The sequence below is a fragment of the Symphalangus syndactylus genome, chromosome 17 (assembly GCF_028878055.3).
Source record: "Symphalangus syndactylus isolate Jambi chromosome 17, NHGRI_mSymSyn1-v2.1_pri, whole genome shotgun sequence".
NCBI classification, from domain to species: Eukaryota; Metazoa; Chordata; class Mammalia; order Primates; family Hylobatidae; genus Symphalangus; species Symphalangus syndactylus.
The window spans coordinates 22,223,594-22,240,189 of NC_072439.2; the positions used below are offsets into that span (position 1 = coordinate 22,223,594).

Genomic DNA, 16,596 nt, shown 5'->3' on the forward strand with positions numbered 1-16,596 from the left:
GCCCGCCTCAGCCTCCCAAAGTGCTGGGATTACAGGCGTGAGCCACCACGCCCGGCCAAGTATTTATTCTTTCTCGTGATTCTGGGGGCTGCTGAGCTGTTCTCCCAGCCTGGGCCAGCTTGGTTGATCTCTGCAGTCTGTTGGAGGCTCAGCCGAGGCCGGGTAATCTAGGGTGATTTTACACACCTGGCAGTTGTCAAGCTGGTTGGTTTGGGGGGCCCTCAGCTGGGACTTCTTGTCTCTGCTCCACTTGGTCTCATCTTCCAGCAGGTGAGCCGAGGCTTCTTCCCAAGGTGCTCTCAAGATTCCTAAGAGCACACAAGCCCCAGTGTGCAAGCATTTTCCAAGGCTCTACTTGGTATCATGGTTGCCAATGTCCCATTGGCCAAAGCAAGCGCCATGGTCATGCCCAGAGTCAAGACGTGACCATTGGCAGCCTGTGTCACGATCCCCATCACACTTCTCTGCCACAAACATACACATATATGACTAAGATTTCAGATTTTTTATAATCCTAGCTACTCAGGATGCTGAGGTGGGAGGATCCCTAGAGGCTAGGAGTTAGAGACCAGGCTGGGCAACATAGTAAGAGCCTGTTTCTGAAAAACAGTGCAGGCTGGGTGCTGTGGCTCACGCCTGTAATCCCAGCACTTTGGAAGGCCGAGGTGGGCAGATCATCTGAGGCCAGGAGTTTGAGACCAGCCTGGCCAACATGGTGAAACCCCGTCACTACTAAAAATACTAAAAATTAGCTGGGTGTGGTGGCAGGTGCCTGTAATCCCAGCTACTCGGGAGGCTGAGGCAGAAGAATCGCTTGAACCCAGGAGGCAGAGGTTGCAGCGAGCTGAGATCAAGCTACTGCACTCCAGCCTGGGCAACAGAGCGAGATTCTGTCTCAAAAAATAAAATAAAATAAATAAAATAAAATAAAATAAAAAAGTGCAGTCTCCACCCATCCCAAATCTTAACACGTGGCGTGTTGCCCTGGGGTGTGAAACCTCCCAGGACAAAACAGCCTTCTTATAAAAGATATAAGAAGTTTTAGAAATTCCTGAAACTCTAAGACTCTAAGTGGTTTTTTTAATGGAGTAAGATATCACTGCAAGTATTGTCTGCGCACAATTGATAAAAATATTAAACAGAAGTAAATTGTAATGGCCATTGTAATGGCATCACTCAGTGAGCTTACCCCCACCCAGTATTTCACGTATCTTGTTAGAATGAGACATCATCATCAATTCTATCAGCATCAATTCTAATCCTTTTATTTTTGTAGATATGATATTTATTTATTTTTGAGATAAGGTATTATCCTCTCACCAAGGCTAGAGTCCAGTGGTGTGATCACAGCTTCCTGTAGCCTCAATCTTTGGGCTCGAGTAGTCCTCCTATGTCAGCCTCCTGAGTAGCTGGGACTACAGGTGCACACTACCATGCCTGGCTAATTTTTTATTTTTTGTAGACACAAGATCTCACTATGTTGTCCAGGCTGGTCTCAAACTCCTGGGCTCAAGCCATCCTCCTGCCTTGGCCTCCAAAAGTGCTGAGATTACAGACTTGAGCCACAGCTCCTGGCTTACATGATATTAATAAGTGGGTGGGAGTGGACGGAGTGCAGGTGGAGTAACATCACTCCATGCTCTGAACCCCTTCTGAGTCATAGGGAAGGCACACAGTGAGACACCACAAATTTATTTTTTATTATCTGTGAGCAGCCAATTCTATTAGGCCCTCCTTTTGATTTATTACTGAATAATCATTCAGCATTCATTGTGTTCACAGCGATAGCAATATTTGAAATTGTCCGTTTATGTCCTCAGAGGTTTCACACCCCAGGGCAGTGTGCCATGTGTTAAGATTCAGGATGGGGCCGGGTGTGGTCGCTCATGCCTGTAATCCCAGCACTTTGGGAGGCTGAGGCGGGCAGATTACTTGAGGTGAGGAGTTCGAGACCAGCCTGGCCAATATGGCAAAACCCTGTCTCCACAAAAAATACAAAAGTTAGCTAGGCCTGGTGGTGAGCACCTATAATCCCAGCTACTTGGGAGGCTGAGGCAGAAGAATCTTTGCTTAAACCTGGGAGGCAGAGATTGCAGTGAGCCGAGATCGCACCACTGCACTCCAGACTTGCCCACACATAGAGACTCTGTCTCAAAAAAAAAAAAAAAAAGATTCAGGATGGGTGGGGGACTGCACTGTTCTCTTCTGTAAAGTGGAGGAAGCATGCTTGTGAAGGGGACAGGTGGACAATGGGAAGTGGGAATGCTCCTCTAACAGAGCATTCTTGGGCTGTCCTTTTAGGGAGGACACGTATAATTCCAGCTAGCAGTTGTGTGACACGCATCCCACTGGGCAGGTCCTGTTCTAAGGGTTTCTCATTGAATCCTCACAACCACCCCGTGAGGCGGAATTGCTCTTATTCCTATTTTACAAGACGAGGAAACTGAACCACAGAGATGTTAAGGAACTAGCCTGAGGTCACACTGCCGGTGGGGTGATTGGAACAGACTGGCTTCTGATTTTGTGCTGTTAATTATCAGACTCTGTGGCCTCTGTGGAAATTGAGAATCTCTTGTTTCCTTAAAACTACTCTTTTCTTTGTACCCCCTGGAAGTTCTAGAAGACTGGATCATGAGGTCTTAGATATGCAGACAGAGGCTTGACCCAGCTTGAACAATTATTGGTATTTTGCCATTCTTAGTTCCTCTACCTCTTACTCCACCCCCTCTTTTTTGGTAGAATATTTTAGATCAAATTCTAGGCAGATGAGTTCTCCTCTAACTACTTCAGTAAACATCTGCTATTCAGCAACAAAAAAGGACTTTTAAGGCACAGGACTTTGCTTTTCATGCCTGTAATCCCAGCACTTTGGGAGGCCTAGGTGGAAGGATCGCTGGAGGCCAGGAGTTCAAGACCAGCCTGGGCAACATAGCAAAACCCAGTCTCTACAAAAATAAAAATAAAGAATAAGCCAGGCATGGTGACTAGTGCCTATCATTTCAGCTACTCAGGAGGCTAAGGTGGGAGAATATCTTCAGCCCAGGAGGTGGAGGTGGCAGTGAGCCGAGACTGTGCCACTGCACTCCAGTGAGGCCCTGTCTCTAAAAAAAAAAAAAAAAAAAAGGAAGAAAGAAAGAAAGAAGTATGAGGGCATGTGGTAATTATCAGTAACAAAAATATTCCCTAACACCATGTAAAGCCCAATCTGGGTTCAAATTTTCCCAATTGTCTAAAAAAAAAAAAAAAAGGTTTTTTTCTATTTTGTTTGGCTCTAGAACCAAACCAAATACACATACTCCACTGGATTGATCTACCTCTTTGCTTTTACTCTGTCAGAATTTCCTTCCTTTGTTCCTCCCAACATAGTATTATGAAAATTGTCAAATATACAAAAAAGTTGAAAGAATTTTACAGTGAAGACCCATAAACCTACCAGCTGGACTCTACACTCTAATTCTTTTTCTTTTCTTTTTTCTTTCTTTCTTTCTTTTTTTTCTTTTTTGAGATGGAGTCTCACTCTGTCGCCTAATCTGGAGTGCAGTGGCGTGATCTCAGCTCACTGCAACCTCCGCCTCCTGGGTTCAGGCGATTCTCCCACCTCAGCCTCCCACGTAGCTGGGATTACAGATGTGTGCCATCATGCCCAGCTAATTTTTGTATTTTTAGTAGAAACGGGTTTTACCATGTTGGCCGGGCTGATCTCGAACTCCTGACCTCAAGTGATCCTCCCACCTCGGCTTCCAAAAATGCTGGGGTTACAGGTGTGAGCCACCGCGCCCGGCCTCTACACTCTAATTCTAATTCACTCATTTGCCTTATCACATAGCTATCCCTCCATCCAGCTCTTCCTTTTGTTTATGTCACTTATTTACTGGGAAAGATAGGTTATTTATCCTGCAGAATTTCATACTTTCAGGATCTGGCTAGTTGCTATTTTGGAGTGTTATTGAACTTGTCCCTATGTCCCCATGATTCTCCTGTAAGCTGGATGTTAGCTTCAGAACAGCACCACCCAGCAGAACTTCAATGATGACAGCTCCATATTTGAGCTGTTCGAATACATACCAGGTCGCCACAGGTCACATGTGGCTGCTGAGCACTTGCAATGAGGCTGTTGTGACTGAGGAGCTAAATCTTCAATTTTGTTTCATTTTAATTAACTTACATCTAAATGGTCACAAGTGGCTAGTGGCTACTGTATTTGACAGCACAGATAGAGATTTAATGTGGTTTAGTTTTAGTCACTTAGATTTGCTATTTATGGAGTGACTGGAGTTTGGGGAGGGGAGCAGGGAGGTTTTTTTTTTCTTTATAACACTGGCTAAATATTTTAATTTAATTACTGCTATAGAAGGAAGAAGCTAAAAGTATTGCATTCACAAATACTGCATAGATTATACAAACACACACAAATATATGCATATGCATGTTTAAAATATATGCCACATATCAACACCATGTATCCAACTTGAATAAGGTCATTAAAGACATAATAGAAGGCCGGGTGTGGTGGCTCATTCCTGTAATCCCAGCACTTCGGGAGGCTGAGGCAGGTGGAATGCTTGAGCCCAGGAGGTTGAGGCCAGTCTGGGCAACATAGCGAGACTGCATCTCTACAAAAAATTTGAAAAGTTAGCCAGGCATGATGGTGCATGCCTATAGTCCCAGCTACTCAGGAGGCTGAAGTGGGAGGATTGCTTGAGCCCAGGAGGTCAAAGCTGCAGTGAGCCGTGATAGTAAGCACCACTGTGCTCCAGCCTGAGTAACAGAGCGACCCCTATCTCAAAAAAAAAAAAAAAAAAGCATAATAGATAACTCCAAACCACAGTTAAATTGGGAAAGAATCTTAATTATCAGGATCAGATTAACTGCGATGTAATGTGTTCCCCAAGCTCCCTGCAATGGGACCGCTTGTGTATGAGTGTCTTAGAGCATCTGTGTGCATACGAATGTTTTGGGGGACCGCTTGTGTGTGAGTGTGTTTGAGCATGTGTGTGCATACGAATGTGTTGGGGGACCGCTTGTGTGTGAGTGTGTTTGAGCATCTGTGTGTGCATACGAATGTGTTGGGGGACCGCTTGTGTGTGAGTGTGTTTGAGCATGTGTGTGCATACGAATGTGTTGGGGGACCGCTTGTGTGTGAGTGTGTTTGAGCATGTGTGTGCATACGAATGTGTTGGGGGACCGCTTGTGTGTGAGTGTGTTTGAGCATGTGTGTGCATACGAATGTGTTGGGGGACCGCTTGTGTGTGAGTGTCTCGAACTCCTGACCTGGGAGCAGGAATTCTTGATCTTGATGTCTCCTCTCCCTGTAGCACTGAGCTGCCCACCCCACAGCCACTATGAGGCGTGTTCCTACGGCTGCCCGCTGTCCTGTGGAGACCTCCCAGTGCCCGGGGGCTGTGGCTCAGAATGCTATGAGGGCTGTGTGTGCGATGAGGGCTTTGCGCTCAGTGGTGAGTCCTGCCTGCCCCTGGCCTCCTGTGGCTGCGTACACCAGGGCACCTACCACCCACCAGGCCAGACCTTCTACCCTGGCCCCGGGTGTGATTCCCTTTGCCACTGCCAGGAGGGCGGCCTGGTGTCCTGTGAGTCCTCCAGCTGTGGCCCGCACGAGGCCTGCCAGCCATCCGGTGGCAGCTTGGGCTGTGTGGCTGTGGGCTCTACCACCTGCCAGGCGTCGGGAGATCCTCACTACACCACCTTCGATGGCCGCCGCTTCGACTTCATGGGCACCTGCGTGTATGTGCTGGCTCAGACCTGCGGCACCCGGCCTGGCCTGCATCCGTTTGCCGTCCTGCAGGAGAACGTGGCCTGGGGTAATGGGCGAGTCAGTGTGACCAGGGTGATCACGGTCCAGGTGGCAAACTTCACCCTGCGGCTGGAGCAGAGACAGTGGAAGGTCACGGTGAGAGCAGATGGGGAGCAGGGGGCGAGGGGCCTGTGGGTGGGTGGGACACAGGCAGCACTCAGCCCAGGAGTTGGGGGCACAGAGATGAGAGTGCATGTGTGAGGCCTGGGGTCCCTGAGGACAGAAGATGCCAATCAGAACCCAGAGTGGGAAGCCATTGAGGGAGGTGTCATCAGGGACTTGGGGGCTGCTCCCCCTACTCTGTCCCTCAGTCTCCACCCTCTGTTCACCTCCACGCATTGACTTTTCTTTTTTTCTTTTTCATTTTTTTCTTTTCTTTTTTTTTGAGATGGAGTATCGCTCTGTCACCCAGGCTGCAATGCAATGGTGCAATCTGCGCTCACTACAACCTCCGCCTCCTGGGTTCAATGGATTCTCCTGCCTCAGCCTCCCAAGTAGCTGGGATTACAGGCGCCCACCACAACACCTGGCTAATTTTCGTATTTAGTAGAGACAGGGTTTCGCCATGTTGGCCAGGCTGGTCTTGAACGCCTAACCTTGTGATCCCCTGCCTCTGCCTCCCAAAGCGCTAGAATTACAGGCGTGAGCCACTGCGCCTGGCCGCATTGACTTTTCTCTCCAAATCTCTCCCACTCTCTCTTCCCTCCCACTCCATCCTCTCCTCACCTCAATCCTGGATTCTGCCCTACCCACCTCCCTAGTCTGCCACGCATTGGCAGGACGCGGTGCCATCAGAGTTTGGGAAAGATCAAGTCTGGAGAAGCTTCATAGACAGAGGACAATCTGTGGGTGACACTCTCACCCCCTTAACTACAACAACGGCAGCTCTAGTTTCTATACAGCTGACTGCAGACCTTTTGGCTGCCAGGCACTTCATGTCCATGGTGTCTCTATGCTTCCAACAGGAGCTGCAGGCACTATGACTTGCTTATTTTTCAGAGTGGGATGGCCCATCACTGGCCCATAGTCCCCCAGCAAAGGTGGAGCTTGAATCCCATGCTGCTCTGCAGAGCTTTTCTTACTGAGAAGATTTGGTCTCATGTAGAGATTGGCATCTCAGTTACAATGGAGGGGTTTCCCCTGAGATCCCACTGAAACACAGACACGCAGCTGTTTTTCTAGTAGCAGTATTGGCGAAGGTGCTGATAAATTACTGACTTAATCTGGTGAACTGGACAGGCGTGACTTTTTTTTTTTTTTGAGACAGAGTCTCACTTTGTCACCCAGGCTAGAGTGCAGTGGCGTGATCTCGACTCACTGCATCCTCTGTCTCCCGGATTCAACTGATTCTCCTGCCTCAGCTACAAGCACCCACCACCATGTCCAGTTACTTGATTGTATTTTTAGTAGAGACGGGGGTTTCACCATGTTGGCCAGAATGGTCTCAATCTCCTGATCTCGGGATCCACCCGCTTTGGCCCCCCAAAGTGCTGGGATTACAGGCGTGAGCCACTACGCCTGGCCAATTTTTTTTTGTATAGAGAGGGGTCTTGCTATGTTGCCCAGGCTGGTCTCAAACTCCTGGGCTCAAGAGACCCTCCCACCTTGGCCTCCCAAAGTGCTGGAATTACAGTTGTGAACCACTGCTCCTGACCAATTTTTTTTAATTTTTTTACTTTGTAGAGACAGGATCTCCATATGTTGCTCAGGCTGACCTTGAACTCCTGGGCTCAAGTGATCTTCCCACCTTAGCCTCTCAAAGTGCTGGGATTATAGATATAAGCCACTGTGCCCAGCCCAGGGGTGGATTTACGAGGCTTTATTGGTGCCTAGTAAACCTTAAACTGAAACCACTGGTCCTCAGCTCATAGGTTTGAGTTCATTTCTCCAAGAATTTAGCCTAACTTTCCACCCACTGATGTTTTAAAGCAAAAACCTGTGGTGCCCATTTACTCTTCAAAAGAAAAGCCTCCACTCATAGCTGCTAGTAACAGCAAATGCTCCTGAAGCATGCAGGCTATGCCAGCCACGTTTCTCAGCACTTTACAGATACTAATTTATCTGATCCTGACAACAGTTCCATGGGGCAAATGCCTTGTTCCCACCTGATAGATGAGGAAACAGAAACAGGGAGAGGTGACTCACTTGCCCAAGGTCACAAAGAGGGTAAGGGGGAAACTGAACTTGGGCAAATGGCTCTGGGGGCGATCATTGCTTATTAATGACTGCAGCAAGTGGTACATAAAGGATAGCTAGAGGCTTGTTACTTCACTGAGACCTGTATTCGTTTCCTGTGGCTGCCATAACAAATTACCACGAGCTTGGTGGCTTAAAACAATAGAAATGTATATTCCACGGTCCTGGGTGTCAGAGTTCAACATCAAGGTGTCGGCAGGGCTGCACCCCCTCCAAAGACACTGGTTGGGGCATCTTCCTTTCCCTTTCCAGCTCTGCAGACTCTAGGTTCTCTGGGCTTGTGACAATACCATTCTAATCCTGCCTTCATCTTCATCTGGCCTTTTCTGTGTGTCTCTTGTAAGGAGACTTTCTGGCTCTTGTAAGGACACTAGTCATTGGATTTAGGGCCCAGTTTAATCCAGGATAATCTCATGTTGAGATTATTACCCTGATTATATCTGCAAAGAACTTTATTCCAAGTAAGCTCATGCTATGGGATTCTGGGTGAATATGTCTTTTATGGACCACCATTCAATCCACTATCAGGCCCTATTATTCTACCAACTTTAGAGATACAAAAACTGAGGGCCTACGAGGTGTGGTCACACAGATCTTCAGCATCAGGCGTGGGCTTGAACTAGGGTCCAACCCCCAATCAAAGTTTACTTTCTGAAGCGTGGTCTGCCTCTTTCACCTCCCAGGTGAACGGTGTGGACATGAAACTGCCCGTGGTGCTGGCCAACGGCCAGATCCGTGCGTCCCAGCATGGTTCAGATGTTGTGATTGAGACCGACTTCGGCCTGCGTGTGGCCTACGACCTTGTGTACTATGTGCGGGTCACCGTCCCTGGAAACTACTACCAGCTGATGTGTGGCCTGTGTGGGAACTACAATGGCGACCCCAAGGATGACTTCCAGAAGCCCAATGGCTCGCAGGCAGGCAACGCCAATGAGTTCGGCAACTCCTGGGAGGAGGTGGTGCCCGGCTCTCCCTGCCTGCCACCGACCCCCTGCCCACCGGGGAGCGAGGGCTGCAACCCCAGCGGCGAGTGTCCTCCCGAGCTGGAGAAGAAGTATCAGAAGGAGGAGTTCTGTGGGCTCCTCTCCAGCCCCACAGGGCCACTGGCCTCCTGCCACAAGCTGGTGGATCCCCAGGGTCCCTTGGAAGATTGTGTCTTTGATATCTGCCTGGGTGGCGGGAACCTGAGCATTCTCTGCAGCAACATCCATGCCTATGTGAGTGCTTGCCAGGCGGCTGGAGGCAACGTGGAGCCCTGGAGGACTGAAACTTTCTGTCGTGAGTGAGGGAGAGCCAGAGGGAAAGGGAGGGGAGAGCTTGAGGCACAGAAGGGGTAGACCCTGGGCCTTGCAGCCCCTCCCTCCCCATGGGCTCTGATCGGCACCCCCTCCTTGCAGCCATGAAGTGTCCTCCGAACAGTCACTACGAGCTCTGTGCAGACACCTGCTCCCTGGGCTGCTCGGCTCTCAGTGCCCCTCTGCAGTGCCAGGATGGGTGTGCTGAGGGCTGCCAGTGTGACTCTGGCTTCCTCTATAATGGCCAAGCCTGTGTGCCCATCCAGCAATGCGGCTGCTACCACAATGGCGTCTACTATGAGGTAGGAACCTATTCATCTGGGGCAGAATATGGGGCCTCACCCCTCCCACTGCTCATCAGCCCCACAGCCTGTCTACTTGGCCTCTTATTTATTTCTTTTAGAGTCAGGGTCTCACTCTGTCACCCAGGCTGGAGGGCAAGGGTAGCATCATAGCTCACTGCAGCCCCGAGTTCCTTGGCTTAAGCAATCCTTCCACATCACCTCCCAAGTATCTGGGACTACAGGCATGCACCACCACGCCCAGCGAATTTTTAATTTTCTTGCGGAGACATAGAGATGGGGGCGTCTCACTATGTAGCTCAGGCTGGTCTTGAACTCCAGGCCTCAAGCCATCCTCCCACCTTGGCCTCCCCAAGTGCTGGGATTAATGGCATGAGCCACCATGCCTGGGCCACTCAGCCTCTCTCTTTCTCTGTGTTTTTTTTTTTTTTTTTTTTGAGACAGAATCTTGCTCTGTGCCCAGGCTGGAGTACAACCTCTGCTGCCTGGGTTCAAGCTCACTGCAACCTCAGCCTCCCAGGTTCAAGTAATTCTCCTGCCTCAGCCTCCCAAGAAGCTAGGACTATAGGCATGTGCCACCACACACAGTTAATTTTTGTAGTTTTGGTAGAGATGGGATTTTGCCATATTGGCCAGGCTGCTCTCAAACTCCTGACTTCAAGTGATCCTCCTGCCTTGGCCTCCCAAACTGCGGGGATTACAGGCATGAGCCACTGCAGCAAGTCCACTCAGTCTCTTGAATGTCTCTAGTATCCACTCCTTTCCCCATCCCCATGGCCCTCCCTTGGTCCGGCTGGTCCTCTCCTACCTGGCTCTCTCCCAGCTCCTACCTCTGCTCCCTCTGGTCCACCCTCCATGTGGCAGTGGTAAAGATTTTTCTAAATATGACCAAGGGCTCTGAAGCTTTAAACCGTCCCCTGACTCCCTAGGTCAAGTGTGGGTTTGCCTTCCGGGTCTGGACGAAGGGAGCCTTTCTGACCACAAAGACAAGATTTTCATCTGTTATACCAGCTGCTAACACCCTCTCTTTCCCTCTCCCACTCTCTCCCCATTGGTCCTTTTTCTTTGACTGGAGCATGTGTTTGTCTAATGTCCATCTCCCTTGAGGGACTGTGAGCTCTCCTAGGGGTGGAACCCTCTCTCTTTTGTTCTCCTCACATGAATAATATTAATAATAATAGAAAATGTGTAGATAGTGCTTACTATGTATCTGGTTCCATTTTAAGTGCTATGTGTGCATATTTTTATATATACATTACATACCTAAAAACTTTGTATTCTGAAAATTTTCAAACATGCAAAAATTAAGAGAATAGTGAAATGACTGTCCATGTACTTACCCATCACTTAGCTTCAAAAATAAGCCACATTCTCCCAATATTGTTTCATGTCTACCCCACTTATCTCTCCTATCTGAATGATTTAAGGGAAACCCTTTTCCTTTCATCTGCACTTTACATGTGTTATTAACTCAGTTATACTTCCATAGGCAGGTGCTACTATTATCTGCAATTTGCAAATCAGGAAACTGAGCCAGCAAGAGGTGAAGTAACTTGCCCAGAGTCACACAGTTTGGAAACAGCAGAAACGGGCTTCAAGCCCAGGCAATCTGCCCTTAGTTACTATGTCACTACTACAGCAGACATTGAGCGGATATTTTGGAATGAACGAGTTAATGAATAAAAGTGAATGAACAAATGTACAAATGAATAACGTCCCCAAAGCCATGCTGTGCCTCAGCTTCACAGACAAGGGGCCATCCTGCTGAGAGATGCCACTTGTCTGTGATGTCTGCCAGACCCCTCTGTGCCTAGAACACCAGAGATGTGAGAGTCAGCTCCCACCCATGGTGTCCCTGATGGCCGTGCCCTCTCTCCCCACAGCCGGAGCAGACAGTCCTCATTGACAACTGTCGGCAGCAGTGCACGTGCCATGCGGGTAAAGGCGTGGTGTGCCAGGAACACAGCTGCAAGCCGGGGCAGGTGTGCCAGCCCTCCGGAGGCATCCTGAGCTGCGTCATCAAAGGTGCTGAGCTGGGGTTGGGTCAGGGGCTGATGCAACTAGGGATGGAGGATGGGGACTCTGGGGCTGAGGGTGGTGTGACTGGGGTGTCCATGGCGGGAGGTGCACAGGACTAAAGATTGAGGTTGCAGACCTAGGGACCCCTGGGCTGGGATTCATAGGGCCAGGGTTACCTACTGTGGGAGTCAGGGACCCTTAAGGGGAATCCAGGCTGTGCGGACCCTCAGAGGTAGGTTTCTCAGGGTGGATGTCAGAGGCCCTCAGTATAAGGCAGGGACAGGCGCGCCTTTGCTCTAAAGGGCTACATGGTAAATGTTTAAGCTCCCAGGCTGTACATTCTCCTTCCAACTACTCACTCTGCCATTGTGGCATGAAAGCAGCCATAGACTATGTAAGTGAAGAGGTGAGGCCCCTATAAGACTTTAGAATGGAGCAGCAGCCTAGGGGGCCATCGTGAGCTGACAACTGGTGTGTGGGATTAGGCTTGGGGTTCAGACACTAGCAGCACAGGGCAGGGGAGGGACTGGGATCCCAGGGGCAGGGACAGAGAGCAGAGTTCTGAGTCTCAGGCACAGAGACCCCACCAAGGCAGGACGTTGGATATGGGGACCCATCTCAAGTGGAAGATCAGGATTTCTAGGGGTATAGTCTCCGATGTGGGAGACTAGACTAAATGTGGGACACAGAGCCACCCCCAGGGCTCATTTCTTAGGGTGAAGAGCAGAGAACCCTCCTCCCCGCAAGAATAAGAGAATGGCAGCTCCAGCACGAAGGGGTGGGGGTTAAGACTCTCAGGTCTGATGAGCAGAATAATGGGGACTCCCAGGAATGGGGGGTATATCGCTGAGCATCCAGCTGAGAGACAGAAAGCACACGGCCATTTGAATGAGGGAAGTTTAATTAAAGAATTATTTACTTATTAATAGGAGATTAACTATTAAAGGGTAAAGATGGCCTGGTGCCGTGGCTCACACACCCAGCACTTTGGGAGGACCACTTGAGGCCAGGAGTTTGAGACCAGCCTGGGCAACATAGCGAGACCCCTGTCTCCACAAAAAATTTAAAATTAGCCAGGCCTGGTGATGCACACCTGCGGTCCCAGCTATTTAGGAGGCTGAGGTAGGAGGATCACTTGACCCCAGGAGTTCGAGGCTGCAGTGAGCTATGACTGCACCACTGCCCTCCAGCCTGGGCAAGACAGCAAGACCTTGTCTCTTTACAAATAAATAAATAAATAGAAATAAGAAATGGTAAAGAGAACACTAAAGAATACCACCAAAGCAGACATACGAAGTAGCCCCCACTCTAGGGCTAAGGTAGAGGCCTCATGGAAGGGAGAAATTGGCCCCTCCTCTTCAAGGAGGGGAGAATCAGCCCCACGGCTGAGTCCAGTCTCACTGCAGCTGTAGCCCACTGGGTGAGTTTCTGCAGGCTGGAGTTGGCAAGAAGGAAACCCCTCACCGCGAAGCCAGCTGGGGCCAGTGGAACTTGCTCAGTGTGGCCCCACACCCTGGCCAGAGCTGGAAGGGCCAAACTGGCTGGAAGCCAGACCCGGAGCCCCTCCCTCCTGCAGTGACTCTCCAGCACCCAGTATTCACAAAGCTTAACTCTGTGGGTGTATCTGAAGCTGAGAGGCGGTACATTGATAACAGGCACAGGAGGAAGGAGACGTTTGAAGATTGGCCTCTCACACACAGGAGTTCCACAAGCTGGGGTCACAGATGTAGTAAATGTATGAACAGGGTCTTGGACACAGAAGCCCTCCAGGACAGGGCCTCAGCAGTGAGAAACCCTCAAGGCTACTGTCTTTAATACAGCAACCCTCAGGGATGGTGTCTTGCACTGAGGGAGACCCAGGCCATGAGACTTAGCTAGTTAGGGTCTCAAATGTTTCAAATCATGCTGAGACCCTGGCACTGGGCTCTTGCCAGAAGATCACCCAGGGCCCTAGTCTTGGGCACAGAGGCCTCTAGGACTTGGAGAAATTGGAGACCAATTTCTATCAAATGTGGAGACATCCAGGGGACTGAGGTCTCAGGCATGGGGGACCCTGAGGCCAAGATCTTTTTTTTTCTTTTTTGAGATAAGGTCTCACTCTGTGGCCCAGGCTGGAGTGTAGTGATGCAATCATAGCTAACTGCAGCCTCCATCTCCTGGGCTCAAACAATTCTCCCACCTCAGCCTCCCGAGTACTGGGGGAACTACAGGCAGACACCACCATGCCTGGCTAATTTATTAAGTTTTTTGTAGAAATGAAGTCTTGCTATGTTGCCCAGGCTGGTCTCAAACTCCAGGGCTCAAGCGATCCTCACACCTCAGCCTCTTAAAGTGCTGGGGTTATAGGCCTGAGCCACCACACCTGGCCTGGGGCCCAGGTCTTGAACACAGAGAACTCTGGGGCTGGGATCTCAGACATGAATAATCTCAGGGCTGGCATCGCAGACACAAGGACCCCTGGGGCACAGATCTCAACTGGGGTTAAGTGCACCTTTTCTCTAAAGGGCTAGATGGTAAATGTTTAAGCTTGCAGGCTATACCTTCTGGATCACAACTACTCCCTCTGCCATTGTGGCGTGAAAGCAGCCGTAGACTATGTAAGTGAAGACGATGAGGTTCTTATAAAGCTTTAGAATATAAGAACAGGCTGAACTCTCAAGCAAGGGCACCATGGAAACTGTAACTTAAAAACAGAAATCTGCAGGACCAGCGTCTCAAACATGGGGACCTCAGAGCCTGGGTCTTAGGGGCAGGGGCTCCAGGACCTCAGTCTCACACAACAAATGGCAGGGCCTCAGTCTCAGAGGCAGGGGGACTCTAGGGCCTGAGTCTTGGCTGTAGGGACCTCTGGGACCCAGGTCTCAGATATGGGAACTTTGACACCTGAGACATAGACACAGTCCACCATGATGCCTCAGTGTCAGATGTGCAGGACTCCCAAGGGCTGGTGTGGGAAATAGCAGGCTGGGCGTAGTGGCTCATGCCTGTAATCCCAGCATTCTGGGAAGCCGAGGTGGGCAGATCACTTGAGGTCAGGAGCTCGAGACCAGCCTGGCCAACATGGTGAAACCCTGTCTCTACTAAAAATACAAAAATCAGCCAAGCATGCTGGTGGGCACCTGTAATCCTAGTTACTCAGGAGGCTGAGTCAGGACAATTGCTTGAGCCCGGGAGGCAGAGGTTGCAGTGAGCCAAGATTGCACCATTGCTCTCCAGCCTGGATGACAGAGAAAGACTCCATCTCAAAAAACCAACAAAACAAAAGAAAATAAGAAAGCAAACTATAGGAAGTGGGTCCTAGACATGAGGACTCTGGAATCTGGTCTTGCCTGCGGTAACCCTCAGATCCCTGGCACAGACTGGGGTAGATGTGGAGGGAGCAGCCATCCTTTACAAGGGGCAGCCCCTCAAGGTCCTCCTCCCTCTTCTGTCCCCAGACCCGTGCGACGGTGTGACATGCCGGCCACAGGAGACGTGCAAGGAGCAGGGTGGCCAGGGCGTGTGCCTGCCCAACTATGAGGCCACGTGCTGGCTGTGGGGCGACCCACACTACCACTCCTTCGATGGCCGGAAGTTTGACTTCCAGGGCACCTGTAACTATGTGCTGGCAACAACTGGCTGCCCGGAGGTCAGCACCCAGGGCCTGACACCCTTCACCGTCACCACCAAGAACGAGAACCGGGGCAACCCCGCTGTGTCCTACGTGAGACTCGTCACTGTGGCTGCCCTCGGCACCAACATCTCCATCCACAAGGACGAGATCGGCAAAGTCCGGGTATGTGTGGCAGGATGGTCCCCTGAGGTCCCCGGGAGGGCAGGAGGGATCCTGACGACCACAGTTAGCAGCTCAAGGCTCTTTGTCTTCACCTGGGCCTGAAACAAACTGTCAACAAAAAGAATAATTACAGCAAAAATATCACCCTGTTACTGGGAATTAGATGAGCCTAGCCCCTTGCTAAGGGCTTTAACATAGGACCTCAGCATTTGCCTTTTTTATAGACCTGGGTTTGAATCCAGCCTCTCCTCCTTATGAGCTGTGTGATGCTGGGCAGTTCACTTGGTAGGCCTCAGTTTCCTCATCTGTGAAGTGGGCATCGTATCAGGGCCTGTCCCACAGCAAGGTGGTGCATGTCACATGCTGAGCTCAGAGTCTAGTCCAGATGAACAGTCATTTGAGTGTCTTTGAGGGAACAAGTGAGAGGCCCAGAAACCAGGACACGGAGAAAAATACAGAGAGATTGGGCTGGGCGTGGTGGCTCATGCCTGTAATCCTAGCACTCTGGGAGACCGAGGCTGATGGGTCATCTGAGGTCAGGAGTTCGAGACAAGCCTGGCCAACATGGTGAAATCCTGTCTCTACTGAAAATACAAAAATTAGCTGGGTGTGGTGATGCTCCTGAATTCTCGGCTACTCAGGACGCTGAGGCAGGAGAATTGCTTGAACCTGGGAGGCAGAGGTTACAAGAGCTGAGATTGCAACACTGCACACAAGCCTCGGTGACATAGTGAGACTCCGTCTGAAAAAAAAAAGTAATCAAGAAAAAGAAATACAGGGAGATTGGGGGAGAGGAATGGGCTATCCTTTCTGCCCAGGGAAATGGAGATATAGCTTAATGGCGGCTCACATGGAGAGACTGAGGGATGCAACAGAGTAGGCACTGAATAAATGATGGGGAGTGAGTGGAAGAGACACACAAAGAATGAGGGAGGTAGGGAGGAAGGGAAGAGGGCGAGACAGAGACAGAGAGACAGAAAGAGAGAGAGACACAGAGAGAGAGCGCGAGAAGACCAAGTGATACAGCCTTAGGTGAAGACTGAGGGAGAGAGACACAGAGAGACAGAGACAGAGACAGGGGAGAGACATAGAGATCAAGGGAGAAGATCTAGAAAAAGTAAAGTGAGGTTGCATTCCCCAAGACCTGGGCTAGAACAACTGTCCACAGTGTGTCAGATGACAATCCAACTATCGGGA

At 50.1% G+C, this 16,596-nt stretch overlaps 1 protein-coding gene across 1 annotated transcript in view; it reads left to right on the forward strand.

Annotated features, from left to right (window-relative positions):
- The window catches only part of FCGBP (Fc gamma binding protein), a 90,697-nt gene that overhangs the window by 25,197 nt on the left and 48,904 nt on the right, over nt 1–16,596 (forward strand). Inside the window, exons 8-12 of the mRNA XM_055249854.2 lie at nt 5,316–5,908; nt 8,692–9,286; nt 9,406–9,605; nt 11,489–11,630; nt 15,062–15,399. Of these exons, the coding sequence (XP_055105829.1) occupies nt 5,316–5,908; nt 8,692–9,286; nt 9,406–9,605; nt 11,489–11,630; nt 15,062–15,399 (1,868 nt within the window). The remainder of the gene's footprint in view (nt 1–5,315; nt 5,909–8,691; nt 9,287–9,405; nt 9,606–11,488; nt 11,631–15,061; nt 15,400–16,596) is intronic.